The sequence below is a fragment of the Trichomycterus rosablanca genome, chromosome 16 (genome assembly GCF_030014385.1).
Source record: "Trichomycterus rosablanca isolate fTriRos1 chromosome 16, fTriRos1.hap1, whole genome shotgun sequence".
NCBI lineage: Eukaryota > Metazoa > Chordata > Actinopteri > Siluriformes > Trichomycteridae > Trichomycterus > Trichomycterus rosablanca.
In genome coordinates this window covers 29563032-29576527 of record NC_086003.1, presented here as the reverse complement: position 1 = coordinate 29576527, position 13496 = coordinate 29563032, and the positions used below count along the sequence as shown (strand labels likewise).

The 13496-nt window shown below is 46.9% G+C and overlaps 1 protein-coding gene across 3 annotated transcripts in view; it reads left to right on the top strand.

The window, feature by feature from the left end:
- Window positions 1-1455: 1455 nt before the first annotated feature.
- rai14 (retinoic acid induced 14) overlaps window positions 1456-13496 on the top strand; it is a 67643-nt gene continuing 55602 nt past the window's right edge. For all 3 annotated transcript variants that reach the window (XM_063011128.1, XM_063011129.1, XM_063011127.1), the window contains exons 1-2: window positions 1456-1585; window positions 6324-6385. In XM_063011128.1, coding sequence (XP_062867198.1) covers window positions 6350-6385 — 36 coding nt within the window. In that variant the 5' untranslated portion in view covers window positions 1456-1585; window positions 6324-6349. The remainder of the gene's footprint in view (window positions 1586-6323; window positions 6386-13496) is intronic.

Below are 13496 nucleotides of genomic sequence, written 5' to 3'. Positions count from 1 at the left end.
CCGTGATATATATTTTTTAAGATGTCACCACTGCGCCCCTTGAGCGCCCCTCCTGTTCCAGCATGAGTGTTCCTGCTACGACTGCACAATATTATTTATTTCAGAGAGTCCAGGGTCGTAGAGACTGTTAAAGCCTCAAATAAGGTGCAAGTCCACAATTGTTTAGCCTGTGTGTATATACACCGATCAGCCATAACATTAAAACCACCTTCTTGTTTCTACACTCACTGTCCATGTTATCAGCTCCACTTACCATATAGAAGCACTTTGTAGTTCTACAATTACTGACTGTAGTCCATCTGTTTCTCTACTTGCTTTTATAACCTGCTTTCACCCTGTTCTTCAATGGTCAGGACCCCCACAGGACCCCCACAGAGCAGGTATTATTTAGGTGGTGGATGATTCTCAGCACTGCAGTGACACTGACATGGTGGTGGTGTGTTAGTGTGTGTTGTGCTGGTATGAGTGGATCAGACACAGCAGCGCTGCTGGAGTTTTGAAACACCTCACTGTCACTGCTGGACTGAGAATAGTCCACCAACCAAAAATATCCAGCCAACAGCGCCCAGTGGGCAGCTTCCTGTGACCACTGATGAAGGTCTAGAAGATGGCCGACTCAAACAGCAGCAATAGATGAGCGATCGTCTCTGACTTTACATCTACAAGGTGGACCGACTAGGTAGGAGTGTCTAATAGAGTGGACAGTGAGTGGACACGGTATATACACTAACACACCAGCACCATGTCAGTGTCACTGCAGTGCTGAGAATGATCCAGCACCTAAATAATACCTGCTCTGTGGGGGTCCTGACCATCGAAGACCAGGGTGAAAGCAGGTTAAAAGGGTATGTAGAGAAACAGATGGACTACAGTCAGTAATTGTAGAACTACAAAGTGCTTCTATATGGTAAGTGGAGCTGATAAAATGGACAGTGAGTGTAGAACAAGGAGGTGGTTTTAATGTTATGGCTGATCGGTGTATGTACATAACAGGTGTAATAAATCAGTCATATAAAGAACATGATATGCTTCTGACTTGGTCGGTTCCAGCCACCCTGCGGCGCACTTTGCACACGTTGCTCATATTCGCGCAAACTTTGCACCAAATGTAGCGTGCAGGAAAAACCCCACACGTCCAGTACCATCCAGAAACTCCACCTTAGTGCATTCGAACCCAAACGCGTGCAACAACACTCAAGTTTCGAGCCGCAAAACCCGCAAACACAAACTTTTGCGCGCTCGAACTTTCTCCGTTTTCACGTGGGCTTGGGCGGGTGACGTCACGGCTGTATCCAGAATGCGCCTGCATGGAGCGGCACTGCGGAGGGATACACTGTGCCCCCTATCTAGGGCACTCGGTTACGGAAGGGTGGGATGTATTGGGACGCGGGCGGTGTGTTAGTTCTCGGGAACAATGAAAAGCGGGCAGAGTTTAGGTCCAGGCCAGTTGAATGAGGTGGTCAGAGGGGATGGGAGCTGGGTATGTCAGTAGTCTGAGTGCCATGTGAGGTGTCTTGCTGCCAGTTTGGGTGTGTACCAGAGTGCCAGGCTGCCCACAAGCTCTCGGGTGGTGATAATAAAGCTGGTGAGTACGAGTTTACTGATCCTGTTCTGCTGGTTCGTGCGGCGGTTCGTTTTGGAAGCGGGTTCTGCACCGGGACTCGAACCTGCACCCTGAGGTTGCAAACTGGGCGGCTGTTTGCATGTGAAGTTAGCGGTGCATGGAGAGCACAGTGTGCTGGTTGTTCCTCCTGAAATCATGTCCGTTTGCTTTGCTTATCTAGATCCTAAAACTGATCTGAAACTTTTCCGACTTCCTCCAAACTCCTAAAGTTTTATTGAACCTCTGAATCGTTACACATATAAATAGGGTTAGTTTGACACCCCTGTTGGTCTGTTCAGATCCCAGAAAGCTGATTGTAGATTTTCCAGAGTTGTCTGGTTATACAAAGTACATGGAACAGTGGTCACTCACCAAGTCTGGGGAAAAAAATCAAGAAGTGTCACCTCATGCTGAAAGGAAATTTGCCAAGACGGTCAAATGCAACCCGAGAGCGACCCAAAATAATCCTGTCCAGAATGACAAACCTCAGTGTGCTGGTTGTTGAGGAGTGCTCTTATCTAGATCCCAAAAACTGATCTGAAACTTTTCCGACTTCCTACAAGCTTCAGCAGCACCGAACAGGCTGAATTTAAGGGTGTTAAATGTTCTACAGGGTTATTTAACTTCTGAATCGTTCTCAGTGATCCATCCACATAAATAAGGCTAGTTTGACACCCCTGTTAGTCTGATCCCAGAAAGCTGATTGTAGATTTTCCACGATTGTCTGTTTATTCAACGTACGTGGAACAGTGGTCAGCAACGAGTGTCACCTCATGCTGAAAGGAAATTTGCCAAGACGGTCAAATGCAACCCGAGAGCGACCCGAAATAATCCTGTCCAGAATGACAAACCTCAATGTGCTGGTTGTTCTAACTGAAATCTGTTTACTTTGCTTATCTAGATCCTAAAAACTGATCTGAAACTTTTCCGACTTCCTACAAACTCTTCCAAACTACAGCAGCACCGAACAGGCTGAATTTAAGGGTGTTAAATGTTCTACAGGGTTATTTAACCTCTGAATCGTTCTCAGTGATCCATCCACATAAATAAGGCTAGTTTGACACCCCTGTGCTTACGCAAAGTACTCGGTGGGTAGCCTCGTCACTGTCGCCTCACAGCAAGGAGGTCCTGGGTTCGATTCCCAGGTGGAGCGGTCCTGGTTCTTTCTGTGTGGAGTTTGCATGTTCTCCCCCGTGTCTGTGTGGGGTTCCTCGGGGAGCTCCGGTTTCCTCCCACGGTCCAAAAACCTGCAAGTGAGGTGAATTGGAGACACTGAATTGTCTAATCTTGAATGTAACCAAAGTGTGTAAAATCCTAATAATAATCCTAAATAAATTTACAAAGTACATGGAACAGTGGTCACTCACCAAGTCTGGGGAAATATAACAAGAAGTGTCACCTCATGCTGAAAGGAAATTTGCCAAGATGCTTAAATGCAACCCGAGAGCGACCCAAAATAATCCTGTCCAGAATTACAAACCTCAGTGTGCTGGTTGTTGAGGAGCGCTCTTATCTAGAGCCCAGAAACTGAGCTGCAACTTTTCCGACTTCCTACAAACTTCTTCCTTCTGCAGCTCCTCCCAACGACAGCAGCACCGAACTTGAATTTAAGGCTGTTAAATGTTCTACAGGGTTATTTAACTTCTGATTGACGATCGACTATTGCTGGTGACTTGTGCCCACATAATTAGGGTTAGTTTGACACCCCTGTTGGTCTGTTCAGATCCCAGAAAGCCGATCATGCATTTTCACAATTGTCTATATATGCAAGTACATGGAACAGTGGTCACTCGCCAAGTCTAGGGAAATATAACAACGTGCTGAAAGGAAATTTGCCAAGACGGTCAAGTGCAACCCGAGAGCGACCCGAAATAATCCTGTCCAGATGACAAACCTCAATGTGCTGGTTGTTCTTCCTGAAATCTGTTTACTTTGCTTATCTAGATCCTAAAACTGATCTGAAACTTCTCTGACTTCCTGCAAACTCTTCCAAACTACAGCAGCACCGAACAGGCTGAATTTAGGGCTATTAGAAGTTAATTTAATTGTTATTTAACTTCTGAATCGTTCTCAGTGATTACAATTGTCTATAACACCTTAGCTGGTGATTTGTGTCGACATAAATAGGGCTAGTTTGACACCCGTGTTAGTCTGTTCAGATCCCAGAAAGCTGATTGTGGATTTTCACAATTGTCTGTTTATACAAAGTACATGGGGGGTGGCACAGTTGCTCGGTGGGTAGCACAGTCGCCTCACAGCAAGGAGATCCTGGGTGGGGCTGTGTTGAGTTTGCATGTTCTCCCCCGTGTCTGTGTGGGTTTCCTCCGGGAGCTCCGGTTTCCTCGCACAGTCCAAAGACGTGCAAGTGAGGTGAAAATCGAGATGCTAAATTGTCCGTGAGTGTGTTTGGTGAATCTTGTGTCAGCAGTAACTACCTGTCCTGTCATGAACGGAACCAAAGTGTGTAAAACATTATGTTAAAATCCTAATTAGTAAATATACAAATTAAATATACAGAATCCACCGCTGGCTGGAGTAAAGAAACGCAGGCGGAGTTCATGTTATGTGTGTCGGAAAGGGGTGCAGGTGCTAGTCTGCAGCCCCTCATGGCCAGAGTGTGGTCACGGGAGCCACCTACATGCACTAAATCTCAACCAAAGCGACTTACGACTGAGCAACTGAGAGTTAAGGGCCTTGCTCAAGGGCCCAACGGTGGCAACCTGGACCTTCTGATTGCTAGTCCAGTACCGTGACGACTAGGTTACAACTGCTCTGTTGAACTGTGTGGGAACCCAACACTGGTAGGTGATAAGAAGCGGCAGAGACTCTTATCCAACGTGACTTACAGTACTGTGACATTATATTGTCTATATAAAGAGGATTAAGGGCCTTGCTCAAGGGCCCAACAGTGGCAACCTGCAGTGGTGGCGCTTGAACCAGCGACTTTCCGATTACTAGTCCAGTCTTAACCGCTAGCAAACAACTGCCCTGTTGAACTGTGTGGGAACCCAACACTGGTAGGTAAAAAGAAGTAGCGGATTCTTTTTTTAGACACACGTCAAGGGGGCATGTGGTGATCAGTACATGGAACAGTGGTCACTCGCCAAGTCTGGGGAAAAAATAGACAGAACTGTCACCTCATGCTGACAGGAAATTTGCCAAGACAGTCAAATGCAACCCGAGGAGCGACCCAAAATAATCCTGTCCAGAATGACGAACCTCTGGGTCCGTAAAAGTGCCGCCGCTCTGCTGATCAGCGTTTAATCCCAACAACACTGTGCATGCTGCAAAATATGATGGTGGTAGTATGAAGCGCCTAAGTAAAACATGTCATAAAAAAAAAAAAAAAACCTTGTCTGGATTTCTTCATTTTGTCTGCCAATTTAGTCATACCCAATTCCCGATTGTGAATCCATGGTCACTTGCGCAACCCCAACCTCCAGCCCAACCCTTGACATGTCTAAAAAAGAAGCCGCCGCTTCTTTTTACCTACCAGTGTCGGGTTCCCGCACAGTTCAACAGGGCAGCTGTAGGCTAGCGGTTAAGGTACTGGACACTGAGTAATCGAAAGATGGCAGGTTCAAGCCCCACCACTGCCAGGTTCCCACTATTGGGCCCTTGAGCAAGGTCCTTAATCCTCAGTATATAGACAGTATAATGTCACATTGGATAAGAATGATCACCCACATGTGTCCTGTCTTCTGCCACTTCTTTTTACCTACCAGTGTTGGGTTCCCACACAGTTCAACAGGGCAGTTGTAGCCTACTGGTTAAGGTACTGGACTAGTAATCGAAAGGTCGCTGGTTCAAGCCCCCACCACTGCCAGGTCCAATCTGCCGCCGCTTCTTTTTACCTACCAGTGTTGAGTGGTTAAGGTACTGGACATCTATTTGAAAGGTTGCTGGTTCAAGCCCCACCACTGCCAGGTTGACACCATTGGGCCCTTGAGCAAGGCCCTTAATCCTTAGTATAATGTCACATTGGATAAGAATGATCACCCACATGTGTCCTGTCTGCTGCCACTTCTTTTAACCTACCAGTGTTGGGTTCCCACACAGTTCAACTGCACAGTTGTAGCCTAGTGGTTAAGGTACTGGACTAGTAATCGAAAGGTCGCTGGTTCAAACCCCACTACTGCCAGGTTGCCATCTTCGGACCCCTCAAGTGCTTACCGCATACTGTCACAGTGCATGTAGGTGGCTCCCGTGACCACACTCTGGCCATGAAGGGCTGCAGACTAGCACCTGCGCCCCTTCCGAGACACATAGCTCGAACTCCGCCTGCTTTTCTTTACTCCAGCCAGCAGTGGATTCCAATCTTTCCTCCTTCCTTTCTGTTGAGCTGCCGGCCAGACTGGTAGCGCCGCTCACGTGCCACCTCAAAGACTCGGAGGGATAGCGGATCAGGCTGCCGCTCCGCCCGAGCGCCGGGTTCGTTATTATTGTGACTGTAAACAATAATTATAATGAAAGGCATTTTTTTAGCATCCGGGAGCGCTGAGAGGAAGCGCGAGCGGCTTACGCTGGAATGTTAGTTATTTAAAATGAACCTGCTGAACAATAACGGCTTCTCTTTAAGTGCTCTGTTTGTTTTTGTTGTATTTTTGTTCGCTTATGATCCTCCTCACGTCACGGAGGCGCTTCTTGTCGTTGTTGTCGATTCAGACGTGTTCGCGATACTCATCAGACGTCTGTTTGTGTTTGTGTTTGTTTTCCTCAGACTCGTCCGGACCTGCATGGACTAACATGAAGAGTTTAAAAGCCAAGTTCAGGAAGACCGACGTGAGTAGATCCGAGCCGGTGTGTTTTGGGACGCGTCCCTGATCTGCTGATCTGATGTGATTCGTGTTTTTACAAGATTAAACTCGCATTCCTGTGTAGCAGAGAGAGTCGGAGGAGATTCTGATGTGATCGTGGGCGTCCGGACCGGTTTAGCGTGTGCGCTCGGAGACGTCGGGTTCGGTCGGTGGTTTGTGGTAATGAGCCGGAGCTGGAACTGTCGCTCTGTTACGGCTCGGTGATGACGGTGATGATGATCATGTGACGGTTGCTGTGTTTTTGGTGTGTTTATAGCAGAACGGTTGATGTTTGTACGACTTCCTCATGTTATAACACACCCACTCACATCATCCTAAACTTTCCCCCAATTTATCGTAGTCAATCTGTCCTCCGCTGCTGGTGGATCCCTGATTGCGGTCGGGGTGGGTATATTGCTGCTCACGCCTCCTCCGAGCCACGCTCAGCCCTTAGCGGAACCCTTCTTCACTCATGCACTCCACACAGGCGCCTCTCTATCTGCTAATCAGGGTCCTTACACAGCGTTTGAAGACCCCGCCCACATAGTCCGGTCATCCCACCCTAGCAGAACCGTGTCTGCTGCAGGCACTGCCATTTATGCCCAACCAGTCGACCGGTGGCAACACCGAGTTTCGAACCGAGGAGTTCAGAATCTTAAACGCCCCCGTTAACTTTAATGTAATTTAATGTCATTTTGTGTGTGTATGATTTGAGGAACTGAGTCTGGTTCCTCTAAAGGTTTCTCAAGTTTTTCCTGCCACTGTTGGCTGCTCAAAAGGGTTTTTGAGGTTTTTTGGTCTGTTGGTCCTGGATGCTGTAAAGCTCTTTTGAGACGATGTCTATTGTAAGAAGCACTATACTAATATATTTTTGACCCCTCCTGGAACATCTCCACTGGATTCTTCTCCTCCTTATATCTAGGGTCCTACTAAATTCACGGGAAAATGTGCCTCGTTTTTTTTTTTAAGGAAAGAGCCACATTCCACACCAGTCATTAAATTACACTCTTAAATTAAATGATAGATAAATAGAAGCTACAACACACAGCACAGCGACTTTAACTGTTGAAAATACACGTGTTTGCATCCACAGAATTGGTTTTTTGTTTTCTAAACTCAGTTACCCAAGATGCCGTAGGATTGCTAGGACGCCTCGTAGTGCAGATTAACCAGTAAACGTGAGGCACTTGAACGCTACACAAATAAAAAAAGTTTTAAATCACTAAATATAAACATTAAAGTTTGAATTTCACAGCAAATTGTAGATTACAATGGAAACCGTTCATTTCACGGTCTGTGATGCGATTTTCATGGCCACAAATCTCACTTCTTCCTACCTGTCTGATCTGCTTCTTTTGTACTTCACCCTACCCCACCCCACCCTACCCTACCCTACCCTACCTCACCCCACCCCACCCCACCCTACCTCACCCTAACAAACAATGGGTAGAAATTATTTACGCAAGATAATGCATAGGACACACTAAACTCACTCATAATGACCTGGGAAAGGAAGACCAGGCCCCCTGTTCACCCCCTCTGTGGAACACCTCCAGAACAAAATTCCATGAAGCAAGCTGTGTCCCGTGTTGTATGCAATTTGATGTGAGATTCAAACTTTAATGTTTGTTTTTAGCGATTTAACATTTTTTATTCGTGCAGCGTTCAAGTGCCTCACATCTACTTAAGCAATAGAAGACGAGAGGGAGTGTGTTACAGCGAATAACATCACGGCTGTGATTCGGTCGCAGGCACGAGCCGGAGGCGAGTACAGTAGATCATCACAGCCGTGATGTTATTCGCGATAACACACGACCTCGAGTGTTCTATTGCTTTTATACAACAGTTTTTACAAAATAAAGAAAGAAAATAAATCAAAGAAGAATTTCATAATAAATATGCTTTAATATTGACAATACCAAAAAGTAGTTCCACAACGAATATAAAGTTTAACACTACAAAGCAGACATCCCAAGTTGCAAAAACTCATTTCATGGAGGTAAGAAGAACAAAAAGAAGAAGGTAAGAACCTCCGAAGGGAAAAAAAGAAATAAAAAAAACCTCTTGCACACACCAAAGGATTATGGGTGATAACAGAACCTCTAGCAGCTGCTAACTGGGCTATTAAGCTAACTGTTCGCGTTACAAACACATTAATGTTCCCTACATAGTGCACTAGATTGTGTATCAGATCACGGATATATGTTCCCTACATAGTGCACTAGATAGTGAATTAGACAATTGATTTATGTTCCCTACACGGTGCACTGGATTGTTTATCAGATAACTGATTTAAAACTCGACCGGGAAAAAAAGGCTGTGTCGCCTGCGTGCGCGTTTGTGTGCATGAAGCTTGTCATTACTGGCAACGCGTCAGCGGAGTAATACCATTGTGGTGTGAAAAGACCGTGTTGTTATCACCAATATCAGCACGTTTAGAACGCTTCTCAACCAATCAGATTGTAAGGTCGGAACTAACTGTTGTATAATGGTTAATCTGCACTATGAAGCATCCTAGCAATCCTACAGCAATTCAGTTAGTGATCGCTTAGTCAAAACGTCCAAGATGTGGAAGTAAAGCAGCTAAAAACACGACCCTGGTAACGGAGGTTGGAAAACTAACAACCAATTTTGTGGGGACAGTACACGGAGGAGAATTTTTTGGTATTTGAGACAGAACATGAAGCCTCACGTGAAGCGTTGCTGGATGTTCCAGGTTTACATTCAACTATTAATGTAGCTGTGCCGTGTATCGTAGCTTCATTTATTCTTTTTTTATTCGATGTAATTTTTGAGTGTAATTTAATGACCGCTGTAAAATGTGGCTCTTTTCTTTAAGAATCTGTGAAATCTGTGAGTAAAAAAAAAAAACGAGGTCCGTGAAATGAAGCACATTCATTTTAATTTACAGTCACAAACACCCTAATCACTATGTGCACCAGTAAAGCAACAAATCCACCCCCTCACTTCCACTTTTTAAAGAAGGAACCAGTTATTCAGCCATGATGACGAACATAGCAGCTGATTCAAACAAACCAACCAACCCAAACTCTCAGATCCTCTCAGATCCTCTCAGATCTTCCTCTGCTGGTGATTCACCGTCCCATCATCCCACCTACACGGGTATGACGATCGTCCCATCTTTAGACTGGCTTTCCCTGGAACTCTCCTCCCCCACCCGCATAAAAATAACACCAGAAGTTGGGACACTGGGTCAGATTCTATATTTTGGTGCTGGGTGAATCAGCTTCTCTGTCCAGTCCAGTTACGCCGAATATCTCCAGTCCAGTTCTGCAGACCCCTACCCTGGCCTGAAAAGGGTTCATATTTGGCACACACCACCTCTGATATGTTTGCAGTGCCAGCCGGCAGAATCGGACACACCTTTTTACCGTGACACCCACCAGGTACCCGTCTCCATCAGGCGTTCGCTTCTTAGTTCTGCAGCGTTTCGTTGTTAAGTGTGTTCAGAATTTAAAAGCCTGTTTTTGTTCCCTGCACGTGGGAAACACTTCGGCACGTGCTGCCCGCTGCCCGCTGCCACGCTGCCCGCTGCTGTGTGCTGCACTAAAAAGCCTCGATAAATAATGCAAACACAGTGCTGTCTGCTCCAGTTCATCCAGCCGGCATCAATGAATTAAATGTTAATTGACTTCCATCACAGCACGCCGACTCCTCTCTCAACTTCAGTCCATCGCAGTTTCTCTACTGCATGTTTTATAGCCTAGTCAATAGGGCTGTGGGTCCAGTGTTGGGCCCTTGAGTGAGGCCCTTGATGCTCTCAGCTCCTGGTGTGTCGTGCAATGTCTGACCCTGTGCTCCGACCCCAGGTTTCAAACATGCCGGGATACGTGGAAAAAGAAGTTGGTCATGGGGGGGTTGCTGGGTAAATTTGGAGAGCTCCTGTGGTGGGTTTGGCGTGCCGGAGTGACGCCGCTCGGGTTCAGACAGACTGTACAGATGTTTGTGGGTTCAGTGTGTGATGATTAAAGCAGAGAACTGAATCCATTCTGCTCAAGCTTCTCTTCTGTTTATAGTTTATAGAATTTCTTCTCTTAAGCTCTCAATTTAGTCATAGCCAGTTCCCGAATCTGCTGCTCGTACATCCTGATCAGTCTGATGGAATTGAGCCGGATCACAGCATGTCCCCTCCAAAACGCATCCAATCTGTGGCCGCTTCTCATCACCTGCAAGTGTTGGGTTTCCATAAAAGACATATCACATACGGAGAGACACGCTAAGCAGTGGAAAGAGGCGCCGTCCAAACGTCCCTCCCTCAGACACGCCTAACTGCATCTGTGTGGACGCCCGACCGGGTCGGTGTCTCCTCTGTTTCCATCTTCTGTTGGTCAGTAACAGACCCCACGACCTGTCGGTGGTTGGTGCTGCATGGTTTAGCAGGATCTCCCCGAGTTCAGGCTGAGGTGGGTGATGATGGGGACGTGAGGTGTGGGCGTACGCGCTTTAGATCCTTTCTGTTGCAGACGAGCTGCTTGTTTGACCCAGGTTGCTGTTTGCTGATCTTTTCAGAGCTCCTCCAGTGAGACGAACTGTTTGATATGAGGCGGTAAAAGCGACTCGGGACGTACAAACGACGCTTAGCGTGACTTACTGTAGTAAAACAGCGAGTGAGGAATGTGATTAGTGGAGGAACTTATGAGCAGTAATAATGAAGAGAAGTTTAGTGCTCCTGTCTCCTTCTTTTACTACATTAAACCACGTTAAGCTTTATTTTCAACCAGAAGCGTTTTAGACTCTGGGAGAAGCTGATTCTGATTCTCACCATTTCTCAGAAGCTGGAGCTGTAACACAAGTTTAAAAGTGAAACAGGGAGGAGAATCCAGATAAACACAGATACACGTGGAGCTGTAACCCTGGATCTGACGCTTATTCCACACTAGATTCACACACTGATGACGGTTTACTGCTAATGTGACTGAATGCGCCCTTAGTGTCGGGTGACCCTCGAGTGTTTCTATCAGTGCGGTTCGAGGGTGCTGGGTGGCACGGCTGAGACAGAACCGCTGATCTGTACAGAGGAAGATCTGTGCAAAAGAAAACGATGAAATGCATTTATTTTAGATCAGTAATGAACTCTGTAACTGGACACCAGCCAATCACGTCCATGCAGTCGCCCCCCCGAGTGCACATTCCACACATTCCAGAACGTATTTGGTCACCTGACCATGAGCTCGTTCTGTTTTAAACACAGACTGACCTCTGTGTGATCTTTACAGCTATAACAACAGTCGCTCTTCTGAGAAGCTTCTCACAAGAGTTTGGAATGTGTCTGTAGGAATTTGTGCCCATTTAGTCAAAAGATGACAGCGTTTGTGTGATGTGACGGTCCATTCCAGAGCTGTTAATTGGGGCTGAGGTCAGGAAAGGACCTTTATATGACTGATTTATCACCCCTGGTAGCGACTGTTATGCCTGAAACATATAAATACAATAATTAAAAAGGGCGTCCCAATACTTTTGACCATATATTGTATATTATATATATTTACTAGCTCTGTGTTCACCTCATTTACTTGAACTAACTAATTATGGTGGGTGTCCACATATTTTTGGCCACATAATATATAAACAGTCCAGTCATGATTGTGAAACCATACTGTGGTTCTGTGATTAATCTCCTGGTACTTTATAGAGTCCGTGATGTTGTGGGCTTGATCATGCTGGAACTCAGAGTCAGAAGCATGTCATTTCCTTTATATTGTTGATTTATTTCACCTGGTAGCGACTGTTGTGTCTGAAACACATGAATCCAAAAGCGTCCACATACTTTTGAGTGGATTGGATTTAAACATAGCCGGTTCTGTTCAGCAGCAGCTGGATTCAATACTGAAGTAAAACATGGTAATGAAATCTTCCTGAACAGCGCGACATGATTTCATTTCAGTGTGGTGGTTACGGCTCTCCTACACAGACCCCCCCCTCGCCCCCTTAGTCCCTCGCCCCCTCGTCCTAACCCCCCCCCCCCCCCCCCCCCCCCCCTCACCCCCGGTGCTCGGGGTTCGGGATGCGTGCCAGTACGGTGCCGGTTAAAACCTCGTACACGAGCGCTGTGCTGAAGCGGAGACCGGCGTCGTCCTCCTGCGTATGTTCGGGGTTCTGAATTTATTTCAGTGCCAGACGTTCATTTGTTGGCAAAACAGGAGAGTCGGGGGTGCCAGGTTTAATAATGAATGCGGTCTGTTGCCGAACGACAGCCGTGCCAGCTGATCAGCGTTGGCATGGACGTGTGCCAGCGGATAAAACTAAACCATGAATGTAAATATACAGACGCAGTAAAAATGCGAGTCCAGTTGAGATGCAGTGATTTCTTATAACTGCTGCAGTTACGCCACCTACTGGCCACTGTACCCCAAACCACTGTACCCAACATTACTGTACCCCACCAATCACACCCGACGCCACTGTACCCGACGCTACTGTTCCCAACGCCACTGTACCCCAAACCACTGTACCCGACGCCACTGTACCCGACGCTACTGTTCCCAACACCACTGTACCCAATGTTACTGTACCCCACCAATCACACCCAACACCACTGTACCTGACTCCACTGTACCCAACCAATCACACCCAACGCCACTGTACCCAACACCACTGTACCCGACGCTACTGTTCCCAACACCACTGTACCCCAAACCAATGTACCCAACGTTACTGTACCCCACCAATCACACCCGACGCCACTGTACCCGACTCCACTGTACCCGACTCCACTGTACCCGACGCCACTGTACCCAACCAATCACACCCAACACCACTGTACCTGACTCCACTGTACCCAACCAATCACACCCAACACCACTGTACCCGACGCCACTGTACCCAACCAATCACACCCAACAACACTGTACCTGACTCCACTGTTCCCAACCAATCACACCCAACACCACTGTACCTGACTCCACTGTACCCAACCAATCACACCCAACACCACTGTACCCAACACCACTGTACCCGACGCTACTGTTCCCAACACCACTGTACCCCAAACCAATGTACCCAACGTTACTGTACCCCACCAATCACACCCGACGCCACTGTACCCGACTCCACTGTACCCGACGCCACTGTACCCA